Raw genomic sequence first — 26,715 nt, 5'->3', positions numbered from 1 at the left:
AAGGATGGATTGCTGGATCTAGTTCTGGTGAATGAAGTGGGTGAAGTGGAGAATGTTACAGAGGGGGAGCATTGCAGGAATAGTGATCATGGTACCATAAGTTTTAGATTAATTACAGAGAAGAACAAGGACCTATCTAGAATAAAAATACTTAACTGGAGGGCGGCTAATTTCAGCAAATTGAGTAGGGATCTGACTTGGGTAAATTGGAGTCAAAGACTGGCAGGCAGAAATGAGTAATGGAGCAGTGACCATCCTTTAAAGATGGTTCAGATATAGTCTAGATACATTCACACAAGGGGGAAAGGGAGGTCAATCAAAGTCAGTGCTCCCTGAATGACTAAGGCTTCTCAAAGGCAATTAGGGATGGGCAACAAATGTTGGTCTTGCCAGTGATGCTCACATCCCCGAATGAATAAAAACAGTAAGAAGCAGAAAAGGGTACATAGGACAGATGTCAGCTTGATAATACAAGGGAAAATCAGGCTAAAATATAAAGAGAGAAGTGAAAAAAAAGAAATGAGGGACAAAGAGGCAATACTAGAACAGATTGGGAGCTAGCATAAAAAGGAACCCAAAGGTCTTCTATAAAAATATTTACAGAAAAAGAGTAGTAAGAGGGGTGGCGCAGATTAGAGACCAAAATGTAGATCTATTGGTGGAGGCGAAGGCATGGTTGAGGTTTACCAAACAAGAGGACTTTGGTAAAGCTACAGTAAATGAGGAGGTTGCCAGGATATCGGATGAGATAAAAATGAACAGGAGCTACTAGAAAGGCTGGCAATGGATAAGCCACCTGGTCTGGATGGGATACATCCTAGCTTGCTGAGGGAAGCAAGGGTAGAAATCGCAGAGCTGCTGCATTCTTCCAATTCTTAAATACAGAGGTGGTGCCAGAGGGTTGGAGGATTGCAAATGTTAGAACTTTGTTCAAAAAGGGGGAGAAGGATAAACCTAACAGACGTTTGAGTTTAACGTCGGTGGTGGGCAAGCTTTTCAAAACAATAATCTGGGAGAAAATTAACAGCCACTTAGACAAGTATGGACTAAAAGGAGAGCCAGGATGGATTTTTTTTTTAAGGGAAAATTGTGTTTTGACTAATTTGATGTGTTTTTTTTTGATGATTTAAGGGTGGATGAGGGCAGTGCTGGTGATGTTGAGTACATAGATTTTCAAAAGTGTTTGATAAAGTACCACATAATAGGCTTGTGGGTAAAACTGATGCCTTTTTTATTCTTTCACAGGATGTGGGCGTCGCTGGCTAGACCAGTATTTATTGCCCATCCCTAATCCCATGGGTTTAAAGGGGCAGTGGCAACATGGATACAAAATTGGCTAAGGGATAGAAAACAGATTTGTGGAGAATGGCTGTTTCTCAGACTGGAGGAAGGCATACAGAGGTGTTCCATACTAAGAACACTGCTGTTTTGATATACTTTAATGATTTGGGACTTGAGGTACAGGGAACAATTTTGAAAAGTGCAGATGTCACGAAACTTGGAAGTTAAGTAAACACTGATTCTACCAGGTATGTACTGATGGAAATGAATACCAGTGTTTAAAAATGTACTCTGAGGAGATCACTAATATGGCCCCTATATTCAAAAAAGGGGACAAAACAGAAACTACAACCAGGTCCTGTGGAACATAATGGAATTGTTCAAGAGTAAACTGCAGAATAATCTAGGTACTGGCAGTCAACTTGGATTAAGGAAGGAAATTGCCTGACCAATGTCAACTTCAAGGAACTGATAACTTAAGTGAACTGTGAGTTGTACAATGTGGCGTACCTAGTCTTCTAAAACATTTACATTTCTATGCAAACTTCTATTAATTAAACTCAGTGTTAAGGCTAAACCTTGAAATAGATAAGAAACTGACTAGAATAAACACAGCAAGTATTTTTAAGTGTTGTGGTGTCTGGGGGCAGATGAGTATGAAGTTGAAGTGTCTCAGAGCTGTATTGGGACCGTTACTGTTTCATATATACGTAAATTACCAGATACAACCAAACCAGGAGAAGAAGTGGATACAGAGAGGCAGCTTTGAAACTACAGAATGAAGTGTATAGAATATGTAGGTAGTCAGAAAAAATAAAATATAAAACAATGGACATGGAAGAAAAAAGGACACACACACTCCACGAATGGCATTTAAATAGCTAAGAATGAAGCCGAAGACAACCAGAGTCTTCAAGACAATCTCAACAGTTTCAACCAAATAAAAACTTGTATTTATATAGCATCTTTAACGTAGCTAAACATCCCAAAGTGCTCAATAAGAGCATTAACAATATTTCACATTGGGCCACATATCAGGACATATGACCAAAAGCTTTCTCTAAGAGGTAGATTTTAACGAGCATCTTAAAAGAGAGAGAGAGAGAGATTGAGGTGGGGAGGGGCAATGAGATTTAGGGAGTGAATTCCAGAGCTAAGGTAGCTGAAAATACAGCAGCCAATGGTGGAGTGATTAAAATCAGGAATGCGCAAGAGGCCAGAATTGGAGGTCTTGAAAGCTTGTAGGCTGGAGGTGTTGTCAGACGGGAAGCCAGTCTAAGTTAGCAAGCATAAGGATTATGGACGAATAAGATTTGGTGCGCGTTAAGATATGGGCAGCAGAGGTTTAGATGAGCACAGGTTTACGGAGGGTGAAAGATGGGAGGCCAGCCAGGAGAGGATTGGAACAGTCGAGTTTAGAGGGAACAAAGGCACGGATGGGGTATCAGTAGCAGATGAGCTGAGTGACGTTACGGAGTTGGAAGCATGCAGTCTTGGAAATGGAGCCATGATTATCTTGGGGTCAATCACAATATCAAGGTCACGAACAGTCTGCCTCCGCTTCAGGCAGCTGCCAGGGATAGAAACAGTGGGTCAGGGAATAGAGTTTGAGAATACATTTAAGGCTGAGATAGACAGAATTTTGTTCTCAGGGAATCAAGGGATATGGGAAACAGGTGGGAAAGTAGAGTTGAAGCCCAAAATCAGCCATGATCATACTGAGTGACGCAGCAGGCTCGACGGGCTGTATGATCTACTCCTGCTCCTATTTATGTTATGTTCATGACACAACCACCTTTCAGTACATATGAACTGAAAGCTTAAGCCCTTTCTTTTCATTGGCCACATACGAGTATATTACAGATCTTGGAGGGCCACCTATAAAGTTTAAATCCCGCTTCTCAAACGTGCAACTATCAAGTTGCTGGCATTAAGATCATAAATTGATAAAAATATTTGATAGAGTAGGTACAGGGAATGTATTACTTCCGGGGGGGGGGGGGGGGGAATCCAGAAAAAGGGGGCACCAACTTAAAATTAGAGCCAAGCTATTCAGGAATGAAATCAGGAAGCACCTTTTCACACAAAGAGTAGTGGAAGTCTGGAATTTTCTTACAAAAGGCTGTGGATACTGGGTCAATTGAAATTTTCAAGCCTTAGATCAACAAGTTTTTATTAGGTAATTCTATTAAGTGAAATGGAGGTATATGGAGTTAAAGGTACTGATCTGTTGTGATCTAATTGAATAATGAAACAGGATAAAGAGGTTAAATGGCATACCTTGGAGTTCTGATTTAGGATTTATCTCTCCATAAGGCATTAAAAGCAGCCCTTTGGAAACCTCCATGTCTATAAAATTCTAACAGGATATAGCAGTAGTAAAGAAATGGTTTCAAGGGCCACAGCTGTAGTTTGAACACCCCTGATGTACAACAAAATAAAAAATTATACAATGCAATTCAAATTATGTGGTTTAGTAATGGAAGCTGCAACTGGCTTTCATCACCATAGCACCAACAAAACACACTAGACAGATACTCCCCCATCTCCTAAATAAATTCAACCTGGATATATATAATAAAATGATACAGCCCAGAAGGAAGCCATTCAGCCCAACGTGTCTGTGCCAGCTCTTTGAAAGAGAAATCCAATAGTCATACTGCATGGCTCATTTCGCCATAGCCCTGCAAATGTTCTCCAATTATCAAATTCCCTTTTAAAAGTTAGTATTGAATCTGCTTCAACCAACCTTTTGCACGATGCATTTAAATCATACTTTGCTATGTAAATCTGTGCCCTCCGGTTACTGACCGTTGTGCTACTAGGTGTCTCCTTATTTACTCCACCAAACCCTTCATGATCTTGAACACCTCCATCAAATCTCCCCTTAACCGCCTCTGCTCTAAGGAGAGCAACCCCAGTTTCTCCCATCTCTCCACATAACTGGAATCTTTCATTCCTGGTACATTCTAATAATTCTGCTCTGCACCCTCTCTATAGCCTCGACACCTTTCCTAAAATGTGGTCACAGAATTGACCATTATACTTTATCTGTGTCTAAACAGGGTTTTATAAACATTTAGCATAAACTTCCTTGCTTTTGTACTCCATGCCTCTATTTGTAAAACCAAGGATCCTGCGTGCCTCTGAGCCTTCTCAATTTATCCAGCCACCTTCAAGGTTTGTGCATCTACACTTTTGGTCTCTTGCAGCCCCTAAAAAATTGTACGATTTGATTTATATTGCCTCTTCTCATACTTCCTACCAAAATTAATCACTTCACACTTGTTAAATTTGATCTGCAAAGTGACTGCCCCTTTCACCAATCTGTCTATGTCCACCTGGAGCCTGTTACTATCCTCACCAGTTACTACATTCCCGAGTTTTGTGTCATCTATAAACTTGAAATGATGCTTGTATACCCAAGTCCAGGTCATTAATTTGAAAAAGAGCAGTGGTCGCATAGCCAATCATGTATCTAAGCAGCCATTGCCCTTGAATCCCATGGACTTCAATTTTGCCAACGCTCTTTGAAAGTCCATATACACATCAATCTCACTACCCTCAGCAGCCTTCTCCGTTATTTCAAAGAACTCAGTCAAGTTAGTCAAACGCTATTTGCCTTTAACAAATCTGTGCTGGCTTACATTTATCAACTCATATTTTTCTGAAATTCCTTTTGTTTCAGATCATCTCAAAGTTTCCCCACCACTGATGTTAGACTGATTGGTCTGCACTTTTTAGGTTTATACCCCTCCCCTTTTTACACAAGTATAAATAAACCCTCCAGTCCTCTGGTTCACTCCCACATCTAGGATTGGAAGATTATGGCCGCAAATTCCATCCTTGCTTCCTTCAGCAACCGAGGGTGCATTCTATCCTGACGGTGACTTTTCTACTTTTGTGCGTCGCTAACCTTTTAAAATACCTTCTTTTCCTCCTATCCAATTTGTACTACCTATTCCTTTACTACTGTGATATTGGCAGCATCGTTTTCTTTAGTGAAGACGGATGCAAAGTACTCATTTAGTACCTCTGCCTCCACAGAATGATCTGCTTTTTGGTTCCTAACTGGCTCCACCCTTCCTTTGACTATCTTTTTACTATTTATATCTTTATAAAAGTTTTCCTTTTTTGTCATAAGCTAATACATTCTTCTTTACTCTTTGCCCACTAATTTCCTGTTTTGGTTCTCCCTGTACTTTTTGCATGCAGCTTGGTACTCTGCTGAATTACAAACCTGACATTTATCAGAAGCCTCCTTTTTGGTTTTGTTTTAATCTCTACATCTTTAGTCATCGCTAGTTTTGGATGCCCATTCTTTCTTCCTTGTGGGAATGTGTCTCATCGGTACCCAAACTATTTTTAAAGCCCTCCCATTGCTCATTTGCCGTTCACCCACCAATCTATCTGGGCAAAGTCCCTTTCCAACTCACTGAAATTAACTCTCCTCCAGTTGAGTAATTTGACATTTGATTGCTCCTTCTCCTTTTCCATAACTACTCTAAATTTAATATGATCAATGATCTTCTCCCTTTTGGTGGCCTACTGTATACCCCCTGCAATGTAATGTGCCCTCAATTGTTGTAGCCCTGTTTTGCATAAAGATAGTAAACTGAAGACTCATTTCCTGCTCGGCTGAACACAGAAGATCCCGTGACACTTGTCAAAAGATGAGCAGGGAATTCTCCTGGGTGCCCGAATCAAATTCCTTCCTCAACCAACATCCCAAAAACCAATTACCTGATCATTCATTCATTTGTTTTGTGGATCTTGCTCTGTGCACAAATCAACTTGCCATGTTTCCCTACATAACAGTGACTGCATTACAAAAGCAATTCAGACATTGCGGTTTAGGGTGTATTTCAGACTCATGACTTCATATTCGTTGTTACCTCCTCTATTCCCTCTCCCTGCATTCACTCTCCAAACTCAACTTGTCCAAAAGATCCAACTGTTGCTCATTTGATCCCCACCACCCAACTCCTAACACTCGGTCACCAGTCCTGGCTCCTGTGCCAGCTGATCTGGTTAATAATGCCCTTTCCTCAGTGTCTCTCCCCTCATTCAAAACCACATCACCACTCTTCACTCATACATTAATTATTTTTAACCTCCCTTTCCTTTCTATGGCCCTTGAACATGTCACACCCCAATTCCACCACATATACCTAGTCCCGCTCACCCATCACCCTTGAGCTTACTGACGTCCAATGGCTTCCGGTTCACCAAAGTCTCGACTTTAAAATCATTGCATTCAAATTACTCCATGGCCTAACCCCTCCATATCTCTGTAACCTCCTCCAGCACTATATTTCTCCAAATCTGGTCCCTTGTGCATTCCCCACACCCTTCACCCCACCATTGGCAGCCATGTCTTCAGCAGTGTAAGCCCCAAGTTCTGAATTTTCCACCTTATAAAACTTGCCACCTTTTTCCTACTTTAATCCCATTCTTAAAACCTACCTCTTTGATCATGTTTTTAAATCACCCACCCTATATCTCCTTGGGCTCTGTCAATTTTTGCCTGATTGTCAGCTGTGGTTCAGTTGGTAGCACTGTCCCTTTTTAGTTGCATTCCAGAGACTTGAGCACAAAAGTCTCGACAGGCACCTCAATGCAGTACTGAGATAGTACTGTTGGAGGTGCAGTCTTTCAGATGAGACTTTAAACCGAGATCTTGTCTACGCTCAGGTGGCCGTAAAAGATCCCATGGCACCACATTGAAGAGCAGCAGGGGAGATATCTCTGGAGCCCTGGCTAATAACTATCCCTCAAACAACACAAACATCTAGTCATCATCACAGGTTGCAGGAGCGTGCTGTGGACAAATTAGCTGCTGTGCTTCCTACATTACAACACTGACTACACTTCAAAAGTACCTCATTGGTTGTAAAGCATTTTGTGACGTCCTGAGATCATGAAAGAAGTTATATAAATGCAAGTGTTGTTTTTAAATGCTCCTGTGAAGTGCCACGGGACATTTTCCTACATTAAAGAAGCTAAACAACTTTGCTTTTGATTCTTCCAGTCAGAACACATCTAAGACCACCCTGGTCAAAGTAACAAATCATCCTTCCTCCACTTCCCGTGGTGTTCGACATGATTGATCCTCCAGTCTCTCCCCCATAAGCAACCTCTGTGGAATGGGTTTTGCATGGAACCACTTCAAAGAATCTTAACACAGTGCACTTCCAGAAAGGATTTATCTTTCCTATAACATACGAGAGCTTCCCCAAGGATCTATCCAGAGTTTCCCCACTTTTCCTCATTTGCATGCTGTCTCTCAATGACATGATCCACAGGTACTTGGTCAACTTCCACATATATATACACCTTCACTTCTCTTGAATCCACAATTATATCCATTTGGTCTGGCATCAAGTCATGAATGAATCACAACTTCCCTTAGCTGACCTGGAAGAACTAAAGTAATCATTTTTGGTCTGCTTCATGACCAGACTCTATACATTTCCCTGTCCACTTGCTCAGAATGAATAAGATATCGCCAAATTCTGCTGTCCAGTTTGACCCAGAGTTGAGCTTCAAATTCCACATTCATTCGATCAGCAAGACAGCTTATTTCAATCTCCATAGCACTGTCTGTCTCCACTCCTACTTTAGCCCACTGCCAGTGAAACCATTATTCACTTTTCCTCACCTCCTAATTTACTTATTCCAATGCTCCCCTTATTCAATGTACATCTTGCATCCTTCATAAACCCCATGTCCAAAATGCACCGTCCTGCGCTAAGTCCCATTCATGCTTTTGATTCTTCCACTCCCATTATCACAGATCTAGACTGGTTCTCTGTTCCCAATGCATGAACTATAAAGTTCTTCCCCTCATCTTCAAATCCTCATGACCTCACCCCATCCTACTGTAACAATTACAGACTTGTTATCTTTGCTGCACCCTTCTGACAGGCTGTCTGTACACACCCCACTCCCACCCATTGCCTCACCACTGGTGGTATATTATTCATGGGTCTGGGCCTTGCTTCTCCCTTCCTGAACTGTCCATCTATTCTTTATTAAAAAGTCAGCTCAAAACTCATTTGTTACATTTCAAGAGTTTTTGACCATGTATTCACAGAAAGGATTTGCTGATAATGCTGGGTTTTTAGAAAGCAATGTGCATCCTCAAGTTTAAAAAAGGTTCCCCAATGAAAGGCAGTCAATATGCCAAATGATAAGTTCTTTTTCCACAGACACTGAACAATAAATGATTTGTTAGTCTGTCTGGGTTATTGGAAAATTCATTGATCTTTGTCTGCCCATGAAGTGGGCAATAAGGAGGAAGAAAAAGACAGTCTAGCATTTGCAACAGAGAAGTTGGCATGGCTGGAAGGCACAGAAAAAGCAGGCTCAATCAGAACTCGAGTTATCCTAGCAAAACAAACCACTGAAGTGGGGCAGCATATTTCATTATTTTTATATTATAAAATGGAGTTCAGTAGCATAGATTGAACATAGTGACTCTGATCACAACCACTGCTCCACACATTGGCACTGTTGTGGCATAAAGTACTTTACTGATTCGAACCAAGGCTCACCTTATCTAGTGTTAGCTCGGCCCACCTTCAGAGAGATTGCAGAAATACATGTGCAAAGATGCAGATGTCCGGTTCAGGTCACAATGGGGTTCCAGTGCTACACCCTCAGTTCACGCTACCGTACATGTAGATAGGTTACTGAGTCAACTTCCATATAAATAAGATGCTCACTGCTTATCAGAGCGACTGGTGCTCCTGAGCTTGACAAGTTACCTGAATTCAAAGTATCATCTTTTGGGCCAATCCTAAATTCACCTCTGGCTTGGCATTCTGCGCCTTTTAATACTACTCTGTTTTACATAGTAGTGTTACATAGTATTTACAACACAAACATTACCCAACGGAGCCATGCCAATGTTTATGCTCCACCCAAGAGTCTTCCCATTCTTTTTCAACTAATCTCATCAGCATATCCTTCTATTTCTTTCTCCCTCATGTTAATCCAGTGTTCCCTTAAATGCATCTATACTATTCACTTCAACTACACCCTACGGTAGCAAGAAACACATTCTAACTATTCTCTGGGTAAAGAAGCTGTTCTTGAATTTCCTATTGGAAATATTAGTGACATTATATTTATGGTCCATAGCTCTGGTCTCCCCTTCAAGTGGAATATTTTCTATTAAACCCTTTCATAATCTTAAAGACCTCTATCAGGTCACCCTGCGGTCCTCTTATTTCTGGAGAAAAGAGCCCCGGCTCATTCAATTTTTCCTGGTAGGTATAACCTCTCAGTTATGGCATCATCCTAGTAAATCTTCTTTTCACCTTCTCCAGTGCCCGTATATTTTTAAATATGGAGACCAGAACTGTTTACAACACTCCAAGTGTGGTCTAACTAAGGTTTTATACAAGTTTAATGTAACTTCTCTGCTTCTCAATTCTTTCCCTCTAGAAATTAACCCAGGGCTATGTTTGTTTTTTAATGGCCTTATCAAACAGATGTCGCTACTGTTAGTGATTTAAGTATCTGTACCCTAGATCCCATTAGTCTATTTTATTTTCCAAGGAATGCGGCCCCCTGATTCTGCCTATCAAAATGTACCACCTTGCATTTATCTATATTGAAGGTTTTTTTTGCTAATTACAAGGCCATTCTGCAACTTATTACACTTGTTTACCCTTTCAAAGGATTAAGGTTGTCAAAGATGACCTTCCCTTTCAAAATCTGTGCTGACTACTCCTTACTATATTTTCATTTTCTAGATGTTTTTCTATTCCATTGCCTTTCCTACCAACAGCAAACTAATTGGTCTATAGCTTTCTGGCCTTGTTCTTTGGTTAATGGCACTATATAAATGCACATTACCATTGTTCCATACATAAAAGTATTCTTTTCTGGAGCTATGATTCGCTCATCTCATGATTATGACATGGGTAAAAATGTCACACTTGTGATTTATATACCAATTGGAAACTCCTGATATATTACTTTTTTAATATTCGTATAATTCAAGCTTAATTGTACAATCACTTCTCATCATGATCCAAGTATGAGACAAAAGCTAAAATATTTAAAATTTATCGAGACCGCAAAAAGCATTCATAAAATTGCTTTGGGTGATGAGAAATTCCAGTCAGAAATGCCATTTCTACAAGCATTTTAAAAACAGTCAGGTGCAAACCCAAGGTTAAAGGCTGCATACAGGATTATAATCTCAATCAATCTCAAACATCTTCTACAAATTTGTAACTTTGTTTTAAACAGAAAACAAGTTTAGTATTTGGAACTTTGGTAGGCAGATTTGGTGCGTATACTTATTAAGTTGGTGCTCAATATTTTACATTGATCTTAACACAGAAAGCCTAGATTTTCTGATTTGTATTATTTTACCATTACCATTTATCTTAACCTGGTTAATGCGAGGGTTAAAATAATACCGATTGGAAAACTCATGCCAGAATCCAAATGTTTTGAGCACTTCAAATTCACAGAAGCAGACTGTTTTGTTTGCCCTTTATTTGAACATGCCATATGTTCTAACACAGAACTAGCACAATCATGGATGTCAATGCAGAACTGAAACCATCAGCAAAGGTGAAACGGCAGTGGATCACATTTTATGATTAACTGCATACATTGTGAAATCAGAACTTAGAACTGTACTTGAACCTACAGGATATATTCATTGTTAACTACATTAAAAGACTAAGAACTTTATTGCAGAGGAACATCAGCAACTGGTTCACAGTGAAGAGTGCAGCCACAAGTTCTCCCATGCTCCAAAGAAAGAAGCAATGTATAGATAACTATAAGGAACATCAGTTATCAGTGAAACTAAGTGTCTGGATAACCCAAAACCTAAGTTTTTCTTTCATTGTGCAATATGAGACTGTACATAAACATACACCACTTTAGGAGGGGAAAGGAAAGCATATTTGGATCACTTTCTACTCCACGTATAGATTTAACTCAGTTCAGCCTCACTTAAGCGCCCCATTCAAAAGAATTGCTTAAAAGTGGCTGACTTGAGAGTTGTTACGCTAACTGGTACAGTCCGCTCACCCCAGAGAATGAGTTGTAGCATAGTTCCATGATGTAACAAGCGAAAGCTGGAACAATTAGGCTTGAACTCTACCTTGATGGATGCATCAGACACTGAAAAATAGACTTACACAATAATCCTTGGTGGAATTTATGAAAAATATATCCTTTACTTCAGCACTTGCAGGGCTACAAGCCCTAAGTACAAGTATGAGCCATAAGCTGTGTCCTGATAGCGCAGGCACAATGCAGGGAAAGCTTTTCAATTCAGGCTCAAATTAAAATACTGTTCCCGGTTACCTACCGGACAATGAAGATGGGTTGTAAATGCAAGTTGGAATTCAAATAAGTGGGCTTTCTGAATTACTGCGTGGTCAAGTTAGCGGGACAAAATGTATACACATAATGATTGTAAAGCAAGGTTTAAAAATATGCGTGAGCTAGCAGGAATAATGATCTTGTGAAATATCTCTGTTGTCTCAAACAATAAGGAAAGAAATTGAGTGCAGTCTCTACACATACTGTAAGTCACTCAATACAAAACACACAGTATGTTTTGGCCCCCCCAAAAAAACAAATTCTTTAAGAAAAAGTGCACAATGAATAACTAGTTAATCTGTTTTTGATGATGTTCGCTGAGGGAGGAACATTAGTTAAAAACCAAGTGAACTTCACAATTCTTCACTCAACAGTGCAGGTGATCTTTAATGCCCACCTGAACACAGAAGAGACCTGTCTGATTCAAAAGATGGCACTTCTGACAAAGCAGCACTCCCTCCATCAGTCCAGATGGTGTGCTCAAGTCCTGGAGTGGAGCTTGAACCCCCAGCTTTCTCACTCAGAGGCGAAAGTATTACCAAGGTAAACTAAGCACACTAAAGCTTTGCTAAGAGAGACAGGCGGATGGGGTGAAGTTTAGAAGGCGTATGCCCAGAAAGCAGAGGTGGAGGAGTAGGGAACATGCAGGGAGGAAGACTGCCTGAGGGAGAAGTGAGTCAGAGGCAATGAAACAAGGCAGTAAGGGGAGGAGGGACATAAATACACAGGGAAAGGGGGTATAGGTGGGAAACACTCACACATGTACCTGGAGGGGAGTAGAGAGAAACAGCGAGAGTATTTGCGAGAAAAAAAAAAAATCAGGTTAGAAAGAAAAAAGGCAATTATAACGAATGAATTGGAATGGTAGGGAACAGGCAGTAATGGAAAAAAATCTAACACATGCAAGCTCAACAGTTAAGCTAAGTACTAATATATATGGCCTAATCATGAGATATTTTACTGACTGAATATTTGAACTGAGCAGCCCCTTGTCATGTGTGTTAAGTGAAGTGTATGAAAATCACTTTGGCAATTCTTTACCATCAGTGCTGCTTACAGAGCATATTATGTTTTAACAGAAAAATTCTACAGGCCAATTTGAATTTTTAAGTACAGAATATGGAGACAAGCTGAAGGCACATTTGCAACAGACCCTTTATTATTGAACATGCAGCACAAACGAGAAAAAGGAGAAACCAACAGAATGCAGAGTTATCACTGACCTATTCCTATACTGGAATTGCCCTGAGTTTTATGTTGAGAGAGTTGTAAGCCTTGAGGTGTGCTGTTCCTGCTATCATCCATACATAAAGCAGAGTCCTTACGAGGAACTTTAGGTGCTGCATCATCGCTAATTCCAGACTGTTTCTGTCTTCGCCGTTTTTTGCTCCATAATTCATGACAATCTTGCCAGTGTGGCAGGCTACAAAGAGACAACAACGTTGTTAAAGTTGGTATAACAAGCAAAGCCAGTTACATACTCCCATCAGCAGCCCTGCCCCAAACACTATCTGTGATTGTTCCCCTAATTCATACTCTCAACAGTGCTTCAGACAGCCAGCCCCACTAGCAAATTTAGTGCTAGCCACCTTTCAGTTATGCTGAACATGCAGAACAGCCCTTCCTAAACAGCACTCCCCATGTCTGCAAGACATGTCCTGTTTAGTGGAGGAGGAGTGGGAACAGGAAATGGGTGATGACTGCATGGAGGTGGAGAAAAAGTTACCAATTAGGTTGGGCAAAGTTTACATAGAAACACAGGTGTAGGCCATTCAGCTTTACTTAGAGAGTCATAAGTTCTGCCAGTACAATTAAATCATGGCTGATCCGTATCTTAATTCCATCCACCTGTCTTGAGTGTTGTCAGCATACATGTGAAAACTAATGCTGTGCTTTCGAATTATGTCACCGAGGGGCAGCACGTAGATGAGAAATAGGAGGCAGCCAAGGACAGATCCTTGGGGGCGACACCAGAGGCAACAGTGTGGGAGCAGGAAGAAAAGTCATCGCAGGTGATTCTCTGGCTACCATTAGATATACAAGGATGTAACCAGGTGAGAGCAGTCCCACCCAGCTGGAATGCAGTGGAGGGGCATTCGGGGAGGATGGTGTGTTTAACCTTGTCAATGGCTGCAGACAGGTCGAGAAGAACATGCAGGTTTGTGACTTTGATAAGAGCTGTTTCGGGACAGTGACATTTCCAATTTTAAGGTTATGCTCCCTTGGTCTGGATTCCCCTGCCAGAGACAATATCTATCTACCCTATCAAATCCTTTAATTATCTTGAACATCTCAATTAGATCCCCTTAATCTTATATATTCGAGGGAATACAAGGTTAGGCTGTAAAACCAGTTCTCATAATTTAACCCTTTGAGCCCCATTCAGATTGGAAGTGTAAAAGGGATGAGCAAGGTTGGATGTACATGTGGAACAAAGCTTTTGAAGCAGATACTTGGTAGGGTTTAACCCAACTTTGTTTTTTGGCTCGAGTTGGACCTTAAAGGATAACATGCAGAAGGTGAAAGGGAAAATATCAGATCCGCACAGCGAACAGAAAATGGTAGAATCCACTCAACCCAGCCTGCTCCTTAGACAATTGATTATTTTCAATAACTACCACAGTACTGCCCTTTTGTGGGTGCAGTTTTTTTGTTGACAGTACGATAAAAGACACGAACTAACATGTAACATTCATGCATTTTTCTTTGATTAACCACAGCACTGTCGGTTTATGAGAACAAATTGTACTTCCCATGCATCTCTAACACTACAGCCAGAGCTCACTTATTGCAGTTGAACTTTTATACTGCACTTTAAAAAAAATCAATGAAAATTGCTTGATAGACAAAGTGAGGTTCTATAATCAAATAAAATTGATTCAGAATATGGAGATGAAGGGGATGGCAAATGGAAGCCGTTGTGGTTCAGTCGTACTAATGTATGCAATTAAAGTTGTTACAAAAAAAAAACTTTAGATAGAACAGTGGAGAAAATAAAATACAAAAAAAGTTGACTTTACGATAAGGTCTTTTCAGAGAAACTCGACCATAGTGAAATGGAGAAAATTTAGAACTGATCTGCTGGCCTGGATTTTCCACATTCCACTGGAGAAATTAGGGTTAGAGTTTCTGGACGTCTGCTTGCCTCCTGATCCTGCCTATCGCATGATTCAGTTTCCTGGGTTGAGGGGCATTACCCATGAGGAGTGGAGCAGGCTCGTTCTTTCCCTCCCTCTCCTGCCATTCCCACTGTGAGGGAGTAAGAAATGGTGGTGCTGCATTGGAACTGCTGCTACATCAAAGAGGGGAGAACAGAACAAACTTACAAGGGGCACAACACATCCAAAGAAAGTTCTAGAGTCAAAGGATGGGGAAAGAGTCCCAGCTCTCTTCCAAAAAGCGATCCTTCTCAGGGACTACCACCAGCCCTCTATTATTCTGGGGCCAGCAGTATCCGCAGCAGGAGAGAAATCAGGTAACCCCTAGGCCACCATTTACACTCTGAAGGCAGCCGGCAGGGGGGGGTGGCGGGAGGAGGAAACTCTAGGTCAGGATGGGGTGCAGCAGTACGCCCCCGACCAATTTTCGGTCCCTATACCAATTGATTGTCTACCTATCTAGACAAATATTCTTCTTTTGGGCCTCCTTATCTCGAGAGACAATGGATACGCGCCTGGAGGTGGTCAGTGGTTTGTGAAGCAGCGCCTGGAGTGGCTATAAAGGCCAATTCTGGAGTAACAGGCTCTTCCACAGGTGCTGCAGAGAAATTTGTTTGTTGGGGCTGTTGCACAGTTGGCTCTCCCCTTGCGCCTCTGTCTTTTTTCCTGCCAACTACTAAGTCTCTTCGACTCGCCACAATTTAGCCCTGTCTTTATGGCTGCCCGCCAGCTCTGGCGAATGCTGGCAACTGACTCCCACGACTTGTGATCAATGTCACACGATTTCATGTCGCGTTTGCAGACGTCTTTATAACGGAGACATGGACGGCCGGTGGGTCTGATACCAGTGGCGAGCTCGCTGTACAATGTGTCTTTGGGGATCCTGCCATCTTCCATGCGGCTCACATGGCCAAGCCATCTCAAGCGCCGCTGACTCAGTAGTGTGTATAAGCTGGGGATGTTGGCCGCTTCAAGGACTTCTGTGTTGGAGATATAGTCCTGCCACCTGATGCCAAGTATTCTCCGAAGGCAGCGAAGATGGAATGAATTGAGACGTCGCTCTTGGCTGGCATACGTTGTCCAGGCCTCGCTGCCGTAGAGCAAGGTACTGAGGACACAGGCCTGATACACTCGGACTTTTGTGTTCCGTGTCAGTGCGCCATTTTCCCACACTCTCTTGGCCAGTCTAAACATAGCAGTGGAAGCCTTACCCATGCGCTTGTTGATTTCTGCATCTAGAGACAGGTTACTGGTGATAGTTGAGCCTAGGTAGGTGAACTCTTGAACCACTTCCAGAGCGTGGTCGCCAATATTGATGGATGGAGCATTTCTGACATCCTGCCCCATGATGTTCGTTTTCTTGAGGCTGATGGTTAGGCCAAATTCATTGCAGGCAGACGCAAACCTGTCGATGAGACTCTGCAGGCATTCTTCAGTGTGAGATGTTAAAGCAGCATCGTCAGCAAAGAGGAGTTCTCTGATGAGGACTTTCCGTACTTTGGACTTCGCTCTTAGACGGGCAAGGTTGAACAACCTGCCCCCTGATCTTGTGTGGAGGAAAATTCCTTCTTCAGAGGATTTGAACGCATGTGAAAGCAGCAGGGAGAAGAAAATCCCAAAAAGTGTGGGTGCGAGAACACAGCCCTGTTTCACACCACTCAGGATAGGAAAGGGCTCTGATGAGGAGCCACCATGTTGAATTGTGCCTTTCATATTGTCATGGAATGAGGTGATGATACTTCGTAGCTTTGGTGGACATCCGATCTTTTCTAGTAGTCTGAAGAGACCACGTCTGCTGACGAGGTCAAAGGCTTTGGTGAGATCAATGAAAGCAATGTAGAGGGGCATCTGCTGTTCACGGCATTTCTCCTGTATCTGACGAAGGGAGAACAGCATGTCAATAGTCGATCTCTCTGCACGAAAGCCACACTGTGCCTCAGGGTAGACGCGCTCGGCCAGCTTCTGGAGCCTGTTCAGAGCGACTCGAGCAAAGACTTTCCCCACTATGCTGAGCAGGGAGATTCCACGGTAGTTGTTGCAGTCACCGCGGTCACCTTTGTTTTTATAGAGGGTGATGATGTTGGCATCGCGCATGTCCTGGGGTACTGCTCCCTCGTCCCAGCACAGGCATAGCAGTTCATGTAGTGCTGAGAGTATAGCAGGCTTGGCACTCTTGATTATTTCAGGGGTAATGCTGTCCTTCCCAGGGGCTTTTCCGCTGGCTAGGGAATCAATGGCATCACTGAGTTCCGATTTGGTTGGCTGTATGTCCAGCTCATCCATGACTGGTAGAGGCTGGGCTGCATTGAGGGCAGTCTCAGTGACAGCATTCTCCCTGGAGTACAGTTCTAGGTAGTGCTCAACCCAGCGGTCCATCTGTTTGCGTTGGTCAGTGATTATGTCCCCCGATTTAGATTTGAGGGGGGTGATCTTCTTGATGGTTGGCCCAAGAGCTCTCTTCATGCCATCATACATTCCTCTGATGTTTCCGGTGTCTGAGGCCAGCTGAATATGACTGCATAGGTGTTGCCAGTAGTCGTTTGCGCAACGCCTAGCTGTTCTTTGTGCAGTACTTCTGGCTGCTTTAAGTGCTGCGGATGTGAAATCGCTGGGGGCTTTCTTGTAGTTCAAAAGTGCAATGCGCTTAGCGGCTATGACAGGTTCCAGCTCTTCATTATGAGATTGAAACCAGTCTGCATTTCTCTTCGCACTTTTGCCGTAGGTGGTCAAAGCTGACTCATAGATGGCGTCTCTGATGTGGGCCCACTTGGTCTCAGCATCCCCTGTGGGAGTGTTTTGAAGGGCTGTTACAAGTGAATTTAGAAATTTTTGTAACAGCTGTGGGTGAGAAATTCTGCTCGTGTTGATGCGCAGGTGGCCCTTCTGCTTGGAATGATGCAACTTCTTTGGTCTGAGTCTAACCTTGCTGCACACCAGGGAGTGGTCGGTGTCGCAGTCCGCACTGTGGAAGCTGCGTGTGATTTGAACACTGTTTAAGGCGGCTCGCCTTGTGACAATGAGGTCTAGCTGGTGCCAACGACGTGATCTTGGGTGCCTCCATGAAACCTGGTGACAGGGTTTAGTGTGAAAGAACGAGTTGGTGATGCAGAGGTTATGATAGGTACACAACTCAAGCAGTCTCTGCCCGTTCTCATTCATCCTTCCAACGCCATAGCGCCCAAGGCAGGAGGGCCATGAGTCATGGTCGGCCCCAACCCTGGCATTAAAGTCCCCCAGCAGGAATAGGTGTTCGGTGTTGGGGATGCTGCTAATGATGTTATGGAGTTGTTCATAGAACTGGTCTTTAGCTTCAGGTGCGGAACAGAGTGTTGGAGCATAGATGCTGAGTAGGTGTACTGGACCAGAGGTGGTGAGCAGTCGGATGGACAGTATGCGTTCCGAGCCATTTGAGGGAGGCTCTATCATGCTGAGCAAGGAGTTTCTGATGGCGAAGCCCACTCCATGCTGTCTTGGTTCTTCAGGATCCCTGCCCTGCCAGAAGAAGGTGTAGTCTTGCTCTGCTAGAGAGCCACTCGCGGGGAGGCAAGTCTCCTGAAGTGCTGCAATGTCCACATTGAGTCTACTGAGCTCGTTGTTAATGATGGCGGTCTTCCGAGAATCGTTGATTTGTGTAAGGTCTTCCGACAGGCCAGGACACATAGTTCTGACGTTCCAGCTTGCAAAGCGAAGGGCTGGTACCTTCTTTCCTTTTTTCATGTTGTTTGGTGCGGTGTATCAGTCCACCTTTCGGGCAATGACCCTGAGCTCCAAGCACCCATTGAAGCAGGCAGACTGTGGCGGGACAGAACCTTATTGACCGGGGGCTGCCCGGTTTGAGGCGGGCGGTAGCTGTCCAGTGAGGTGCAATGACCTCTCCCACCGACAAAGGCAACCCGTGGCGCCCAGTTTCTACGCCAATTTATCTGGACTTATAACCCGTAACTGCTGCCTTCCGTGTTGTTTCAGTCGCTGTGAGGCAACTATGGAGTGACCTCTCCATGGCGCATGCCTGGGCAAATTTATGGAGGTTGAGAGTTGCCCAGTCGTCAAAACCCCCCTCTCGGCCTTTCTGGTGGGGTCCAAAGGAGTGCAGGACACGACGTTTGGCACCAGTATGGCTGCAGGAACTGCCGGAAACATGCCAAAGGTGACACATGACCGCCTACGGGATTCCGCTCCGGATTTTCTGTTAGGGTTTACTCCCTTAGCCTTGGTCTCTCCCGAGACGCCCACAAGGCAGTGGGGTTGTTGGGGCCCCTACACAGGTGTAGGATGGTGCCGGTGGGAGGAGGGGATGCAAGGGGGAGGGGTAGAGGGAGGAGGGGGGGGTGCAGGGGAAGGGGGTGCGGGGTGAAGATGGTGCGAGGGGGGGGCGGGCTGGGACGGGGTTGTGAGGGGGTGAGCTGAGAGGGTGGAGCAGGGAAGGGGAGGGGGGTGGAAGGGGGGTAAAGGGGGGGGAGGGGGGGTGTAATCTGGTGCAGGTAATAAGCCATTTCCTCAGTGCCCACCATCGACGTCCGGAAAGCTCATCCACGTCCTTCGGGAGGTGAAGCATCATTTGGCAGACTTAGAGGTGATTACATTTGCTAAGGGTTTTTTTTTTTGCAGTGGTTTAAATAAAGGCATGCAGCATTGCCGACAGTGCGCTGCAGATGCTCTCCGAGCCATCTCCCGCGGGCGCTTTGAAGTTGCGGCCGGGGGGGCCGTTCGTGGATGTTTTGGGTGTTCGGGGCACCTTTTCACAGGACTTCTCTCGGGTCCCGCAGCTCCTTCTTCACCTCAATGGACTTACCGCATGCCGTGGCTGCAGACACTCTGGACTGTGAAGACAGCAGGATCGGAGATTAAAGTATCGGCAGCTGTTCTCGTCAGTTTCATCCGGATCAATTTCATTGAGAAAACAAAGAGCAGGTGTGGCTGGGGGAGGGCAGTGGGCCCAGGTAACATACACTAAACTAGCTGTTAACTTTTAGATAGGGCTAAAATGAACTGATTTAAAGAGCCAGGGGAATTTAAACAGTTTAAGAGGGCAGATTGGGGGAGAAAACGTTAGGGATGGGAGCAGATGGCCATGGATAGAGTTGAACAGCAAGGGAGCTTCCAGCCCAGGAGCCATCTTGACAAATATACATCTACTGTAAGTGGAGTATACGGTGTTATTACTTAATGGAAGTCTGCCAAAAACAGCCTTCTGTTCTAAGGAGCAGTTGTAGACTAGGTTGACTGGAACCCAGTACTTTTGACCTAGCATTGCCTAGTGCAGAATGGCTGGAAAATTCCCCACCAGGATGGCAGATGGCAAACTAGATAGACCTGGATCTTTTCTTGTCTAGCAATTCTTATGCAAGATCAGCAATTTGAGGGGTGACTTACTCAGGTGGAGGCATTTTCGTAGGATCCACTTCTCTCAGGAAATCAGACTGAAGAGCATGTTCAGCAGTGCAGCGTTTATTGGGATCCAAAGCTAACATGTGATCAAAGAGATCCAGAGCAGTTGCTGGAATACTGGAAGCAAAAACAATTTGAACTGGAAAAATAACCAAACCTCTCAAACTTTTACAAGTCTCTGAAACACTAAACTCATAGCTATATTACTGAAGTTATTTAAATGAAGTGCACAAGTGCCACTTTCACAATTTAAGGACTCAATTTCAAGAGCACTGAAAAATTAAAAACATGATAGGGATACTGGACTCCCAGGAAACTAAAATGGGATTCAAACTCTGATTGAAAACAATGCACTTTAACATCAGGGAGCAACAGATCACTAAAGCAACAAGCATGCATCCACACTGGTTGAAGCTAAAGGCCCGAGGTTCTCACTCTCCCAGTTGGATAAGGATTCGATAAGAGCTTAAAAGGCGACAACAAATGGTGCTGCAAACAGTTTGATAATGTGGCACATGCATGGGTAAGTATACCTGTAACCTTTGTCTATTGCAACGTCTTGATTTTAACATTCTTGTCTTCATTTTCAAATCCCTCCTTGGCCTCGCCCTCTCTTTCTCTGTAATCTCCCCAGCCCCACAACACTCATATCTGCGCTCCTCGAATTCTGACCTCTTCAGCATCTCCGATTTTAATCGCTCCACCATTGGTGGCTGCGCTTTGTTGCCTAGACCCTAAGCTTTGGAATGCCATCCCTATACCTCTCCACCTTGCTTTCCTCCTTTAAGTTGCTCCTTAAAACCTACCGCTTTGATAAAACTTTTGGACAATTGGCCGAATATTGTCATGTGGCTCGGTGTCATAGTTTGTTTTATAAGGCTCCTGTGAAGCACCTTGGGATGTCTTATTACATTAAAGGTACTATATAAATATAAGTTGTTGTTGTTGATTATTAGTGAATATACGCGAACATGGAAAGGCAATAGGTTTGACAGTGTCTAGACATGCTCTAAATTGGGAAAACCAGCCAACATTTGTCTCTAAAATGTGAAAGTGTGAGCATCAGGATCAGACAAATGCTAAAGGGAAGTAGAAGGGAACATTCATGGAATGGAAAACATTCCTGCTTCTGCAGTTCTGGCCTTGATTTGCACAGCATGCTGGGATTTTCTCCAGGGTTCATCAAAAACTATACCAAGCCTCCTTAATGAGTGAAAAGTACCAAATTCTTCTTAATGGACCCTTACACCATCAGAGTAAATTGTTATTACGGAATTTAGGCATTTTACCCATCATACCTGTGCCAGTACTAGCTCTTCAACTGGGACTCGAATCCCATTTCTATGGCCTATCCCACATCCTTTTATATTATTGTTTTTTAAAAAATATCTAACAGATTCCTTTTGTATGATGGTAGTCTATGGTTCAACAGCTCCGTGGTAAAGCATTCGATGTTCCAGTAACTTTGAGAAATTGTCTAACTTGCCCCTTCATTCTTCTATAAATATCCCTCAAATGGTGCCCCATCACGGATTCACTGATTACAAGAAGCAATTGTTCACTATTTATCCTCTAAAACCCTTCCGTAATTTTGAAACTTCCTAAGATCTTTCCTATACCTGTTCTGATCGTGTAGAAACAAAAAATAATTTTCAAACTTGCCTTCAAAATATATTAAGATCACTCAGGAACACACAAATCTACAGGACTGGCAAAGACTACCACGATCAATCTTCCAGGTTCTAAAATGTGTTTTCAGTAAAATACTTACAAAGAATATTCTTCTCTTAATCTTCTGCGATACTGTTTCTTTGGCTTCATTGTATGGAAATAAGGAAGTTTAATCACATCGGGCCACACTGCTGGGCATGGGCTACCACAGATTCGGCTATCAGAACAACATGAAACAAGATGAAGGAGCACAACTGCTTTTCAGTTCACTGTATGACTTTTCCCTAGCAAGTTTCCCCACCCTTACCTTAGCTAAAGTTAATATTTGTATTTCAATGCTAAATACATCACCCCCATTGAGAAACTCACAAGCAGAACATGACTGACAAACGCTTTCCATTTTGTCTTGATAAGATCTATTACTGCACGCCCGGGAAGTTCAAATTAAGGTGTCTGTCACCTGGTGCATGAGACCCTAATCTAATAGTCATGTGGCCAGTGAAGAACCAGACGTCAAACACGATGTCTACAAACTGAAGTTCATTGTGACCTTTCCAACGGTGAAAAAGAGATCCCTTTGAGGAGAAGCTAGGGTGTTGTTTCATCTCGTTGCTATGATGTTAATAAATATAGCTGCATGGCAAATAATAAGTTATGCCATGTACTCTGCAGTCCCCCAGAAATATTGTCTGGTAAACGGTGCCTCCACTTGAATCCTGCTATCCAGAGAGCCTGTTGAGATCTCAGTGGGAGGAGCTCCAAAGAAAATGGTGCAGATGGGGATTATGTTCCAATAGGAAGAGGCGGGTTACTCACCTCCCCCACCCCCGACCATAAGCGTGGTTCATTTAGAACTATTTTCTTAGCCAATGGTTTACTAAGCCTCCCCATTTCCCATAGGGGAATATTCACAATTTGTTTTGAGCATTACTAAAGCAGTATGGCTGATGCTGGCTGACAATACTCTAGTGCTAGTCAGCTGTCAGCAGAGGGCACAAAAGATCCTCAGCACTATGTGCTGTCAGTAATGTTACAACAACGACTCCAGCAAGTGCGTGGCATTGACTGACATTGTCCCTGGCACCAACTTGGCCCTGAATGATGTTGAGTTGTGTTCAGCATCATCCAACTACGTGTAGCTGGAGTTCTCAGGCTTACTGTGCTAGGTTATCTTGTTCTGAATAATGTTGGAAATATGTGCTACCCTTACAGATGCATTTCATGAACCAGATGCTAAGTTGATAAATTACTGTATCGTGTTTTTGTAACAATTATGTTATATCTTAGCCATGAGCATATATGATTGTAATGATCTACTGCATTTTGCATAGTATTTAAAGCTTTTGGTGAAGACGACATACTGACCCAAATATAAAGACCACGTTTCGCACTGAGGACATTTTCACATGCATGTTTAGATTTTGATGAAATCGTGCATTATCGAGTTAGCACACAGTAGGTGTGTGTGGAAAGTGCAGATGAGGAATGTTGATTTTGGTTTTAGCATTATTTAAAGTTCAATGTCATAATTATTGCCAATTGGAATGTAAGGAAGTTATTAAGTATGAAACAGTCTGGTGGTTCCAGCAAGCAATTGGTTTTGAAGTTGCCAGTGTAGCTGCTTTTAATACATCATGTGGGGCAGGTAACAATCTTGTTCAGGACATGGGTATCCAATTTTTCCAAACCACCAGACCCACAACATTAAAATAGGACAAACCAGGAATCAAGAAATATAAATGCAAATGCCAATATGACTGAGCTGCCAGACTCAAAGTCTGCAAATGACTACAGATGATTATTACATAATGCAGAATGACAGCAGGCTGAGGTTTAAGTTATTTTAAAATGGTTTGCCCAGAATAACTTTGTTGCATTATGTTTTGGGGTTAACACTTGGGGAAACAGAAGCAGAGTTAATTTGCAGTGTCAACACTAACTGCAAATTCTAGCATGAAGATTGAATTTTAAGGAACTGTTAAATGACAAGAGCACCTACCTGATCAATTCCAATTGAGCAAGCTCTTGATTTGCTTGAAAGATGGGTTTTTTAGTAAAAAGCTCACCCAGAATACATCTGTATGAAATAAAATATTAGTTTTAAGTATCTACATGCTCAATTATTTTTTTTTTTTTAATAAGATGACAGCACACTTCTCCATATAATTTTTCCTGACAGCCAGCATGTATGAATCACTCACCCACAGCTCCATACATCTATAGCTGGCGTATATCGCTCCTCTCCAAGCAAGAGTTCAGGTGGCCGATACCAGAGAGTAATAACCTTATTGGTGTATGGCCGACTAAAAGAACAGAAAATTAAGTATCAGTGCCTCGAAAATCTAAGGAACTTTGAGGAAAGCAAAACAGATGAAAGTTACAATGAGAGAGAAACACACCTAATCAATGGGAAAAAAAATATTTTCTTTCACCTTCTGTCAACACAAGTATAACCTTAAGATTCACAATTTTCCAGGACCTCTCATTACAGCAGAAAACATCCACATTTGCTTCTTCTTCTTTAGCCTGTACTTCTGGTGCCTTTGTGAATCCTGACTGTCAATTTTCATCTGACATTCCACTGTTTTTCTCTGCAGCTCAAGGTTCTTCACTGCTAAAACTGCCTCTAACAAGCTCAGTTTATTTTTCTCCTGTCTCCACAATTTTTAATCCTATTAAAATCCAAATTCATTCAAAACCTTAATACTGGTCCAACATCTGGACAGGATCTTTTATCACTCACTGCACACACCTTAGCAGGATGCAAGGAGCAGCCTCCTGTCTAATACGCAATTCCCCTCAAGTCTAGCCTCCATTGCTCTCACCCCTTTTGCAACTGGTGTTGGCTTTATTTTTATCAACTGTACTCATGAACTATCCTTTTTAGCTCCATCTAGATTCCAAATACACTGTCCTATGCAGTTTCCCTCCTTGCATCATCTCCAAAGTGTTTAAGCAAAGACGCATTGCATCATCTCTTACTCTAAATCATCTTTCCTCAGGGAGCTCAGACTTCTAAAACTCAAGGGTGGCGTCATATAATCATTACTTCTCCATACGCCTCGTCTTCCCTTTCAACGTTGGTGGTAACCTGCACTATGGACCTTAATCCTTCACTTTGGTTTCTCAATTGGAAAACCTGTTTTATTTTCTTCTCTGGCGAGAGCTACGCTGCAAATTAGGATGTATGCAATCATTGAAATATTCCATGCTGATTTAGAGTGTACTAGAGTGGTTGAAAATTATGGGTAATTATATGGGAGAGGAGTGTATCCATTTTCCATTTTGCTCAGCATTATAATAGTAAATGATTTAGATATGGTGAAAATTTACAATTGCAAGAAAAAATAATTATGGCTAAGTACATTATTACTAATATTTCCCCAAACACGATGAACAACTCCGGGTGCAATTACACTGTAGGTTTAATGATCTCTGCTTTGCATGTACACTATGCTTGCAATGTTAATCCAGAATCAGGGCCTGAACTGACTCCAGAGCCAAGTGGAGCAAGACTCCCTGGAGACAGCAGTCACAAACCACTGAGATTTGGCACTGCATGGAGTGTAAATTTACTGTGTGCCAAACTTAGTTTATAAGGTACTAATAGGGATCAATGGACTTTGTTGGTACTTTAAAAAAAACTTGCCTGATATTAAAATAGCTTACAGTGGAATGATTTTCCAATTCCCACTCTCTAAGCATTTAAACTGCGAAACAGAACCGTGCACATGATATATCCAATCTCGCAGACGCTCTTTGGACTGGATGGTTACAAGTCCAGCGAAGCTGCAGCTAAGCAACGTAAATAGGATTCTGCGTGGCTCTAAGTGCAATCCAAGGATGCTCAAATAGTGAATCCTGCGAGCCTTGAGAGATGTCTAGTATTCTATAGTATCTCTACAAACAGTTATAGCACACTATTCCCTACATTACAACGACAGAACTTCAAAAAGTATCTAATAGGCTGTGAAGCACTGTGCAATGCCTGAGGTCATGAAAAGTGCTATATAAATGCTAACCCTTTAAATCTGGCGGGCAGCCATAAAGACAGGGCTAAAATGTGGCGAGTCGAAGAGACTTAGTAGTTGGCAGGAAAAAAGAGAGGCGCAAGGAGAGAGCCAACTGTGCAACAGCCCCGACAAACAAATTTCTCTGCAGCACCTGTGGAAGAGCCCGTCACTCTAGAATTGGCCTTTATAGCCACTCCAGGCGCTGCTTCACAAACCACTGACCACCTCCAGGCGCGTATCCATTGTCTCTCGAGATAAGGAGGCCCAAAAGGAAAAAAAAGAAATACAGTTACAGGCCTAATGCCTGTGACTACATCACCTGTTTCAATAATAGTTATTGGGAGCAGCTGGGAAAGGAAGTGGTCAATAAGCATGTCATCTACGATTAGTTACTTGTATGAAAAAATACATAATACTTGTTTATACAAGTAAGCAGAAACCATGGCCAGTGCATCATCCTTGGTGAGGGGAAATTAAATCAAAATAATCTCTAAAGCAAAAAAAAATGCACACCTTCAAGTGACATCAGCAGAAAGCTTAGAAATGGTCAGCGACACACTCGACCATCATATGTGCATGACACAGGTGGCTAGTGAACGCTTTGAAAGATATTCTAGAATAGGCTGTCAGAGTTCTGCACAAAGTAAAAACCTTAGTGCCAAATCATAGGTAGTTTGGAGTGATGGGCTTGCCTACAAAAAGAGCACAGGAGGAGGCCATCGTGCCTCTGCCAACACTTTGGTAGAGCTACCCAATTAGCCCTACCCCTCTGCTCTTTCTCCATCTTTCTTTGGGCCTCCTTAACTCGAGAGACAATAGATATGCGCCTGGAGGTGGTCAGTGGT

At 42.8% G+C, this 26,715-nt stretch overlaps 1 protein-coding gene across 1 annotated transcript in view; it reads right to left on the bottom strand.

Moving 5' to 3' along the window:
• Positions 1–26,715, bottom strand: part of LOC137370099 (cyclin-dependent kinase 13-like) — a 90,565-nt gene that overhangs the window by 9,915 nt on the left and 53,935 nt on the right. The window contains exons 8-12 of the mRNA XM_068032234.1: positions 24,059–24,160; positions 23,857–23,934; positions 21,958–22,074; positions 20,172–20,303; positions 12,864–13,063 (exon numbers count right to left, since the gene is read on the bottom strand). Coding sequence (XP_067888335.1) covers positions 12,864–13,063; positions 20,172–20,303; positions 21,958–22,074; positions 23,857–23,934; positions 24,059–24,160 — 629 coding nt within the window. The remainder of the gene's footprint in view (positions 1–12,863; positions 13,064–20,171; positions 20,304–21,957; positions 22,075–23,856; positions 23,935–24,058; positions 24,161–26,715) is intronic.

Source organism: Heterodontus francisci, chromosome 5 (assembly GCF_036365525.1).
Source record: "Heterodontus francisci isolate sHetFra1 chromosome 5, sHetFra1.hap1, whole genome shotgun sequence".
Taxonomy (NCBI): domain Eukaryota; kingdom Metazoa; phylum Chordata; class Chondrichthyes; order Heterodontiformes; family Heterodontidae; genus Heterodontus; species Heterodontus francisci.
This window is presented reverse-complemented; position numbering and strand designations above follow the sequence as displayed.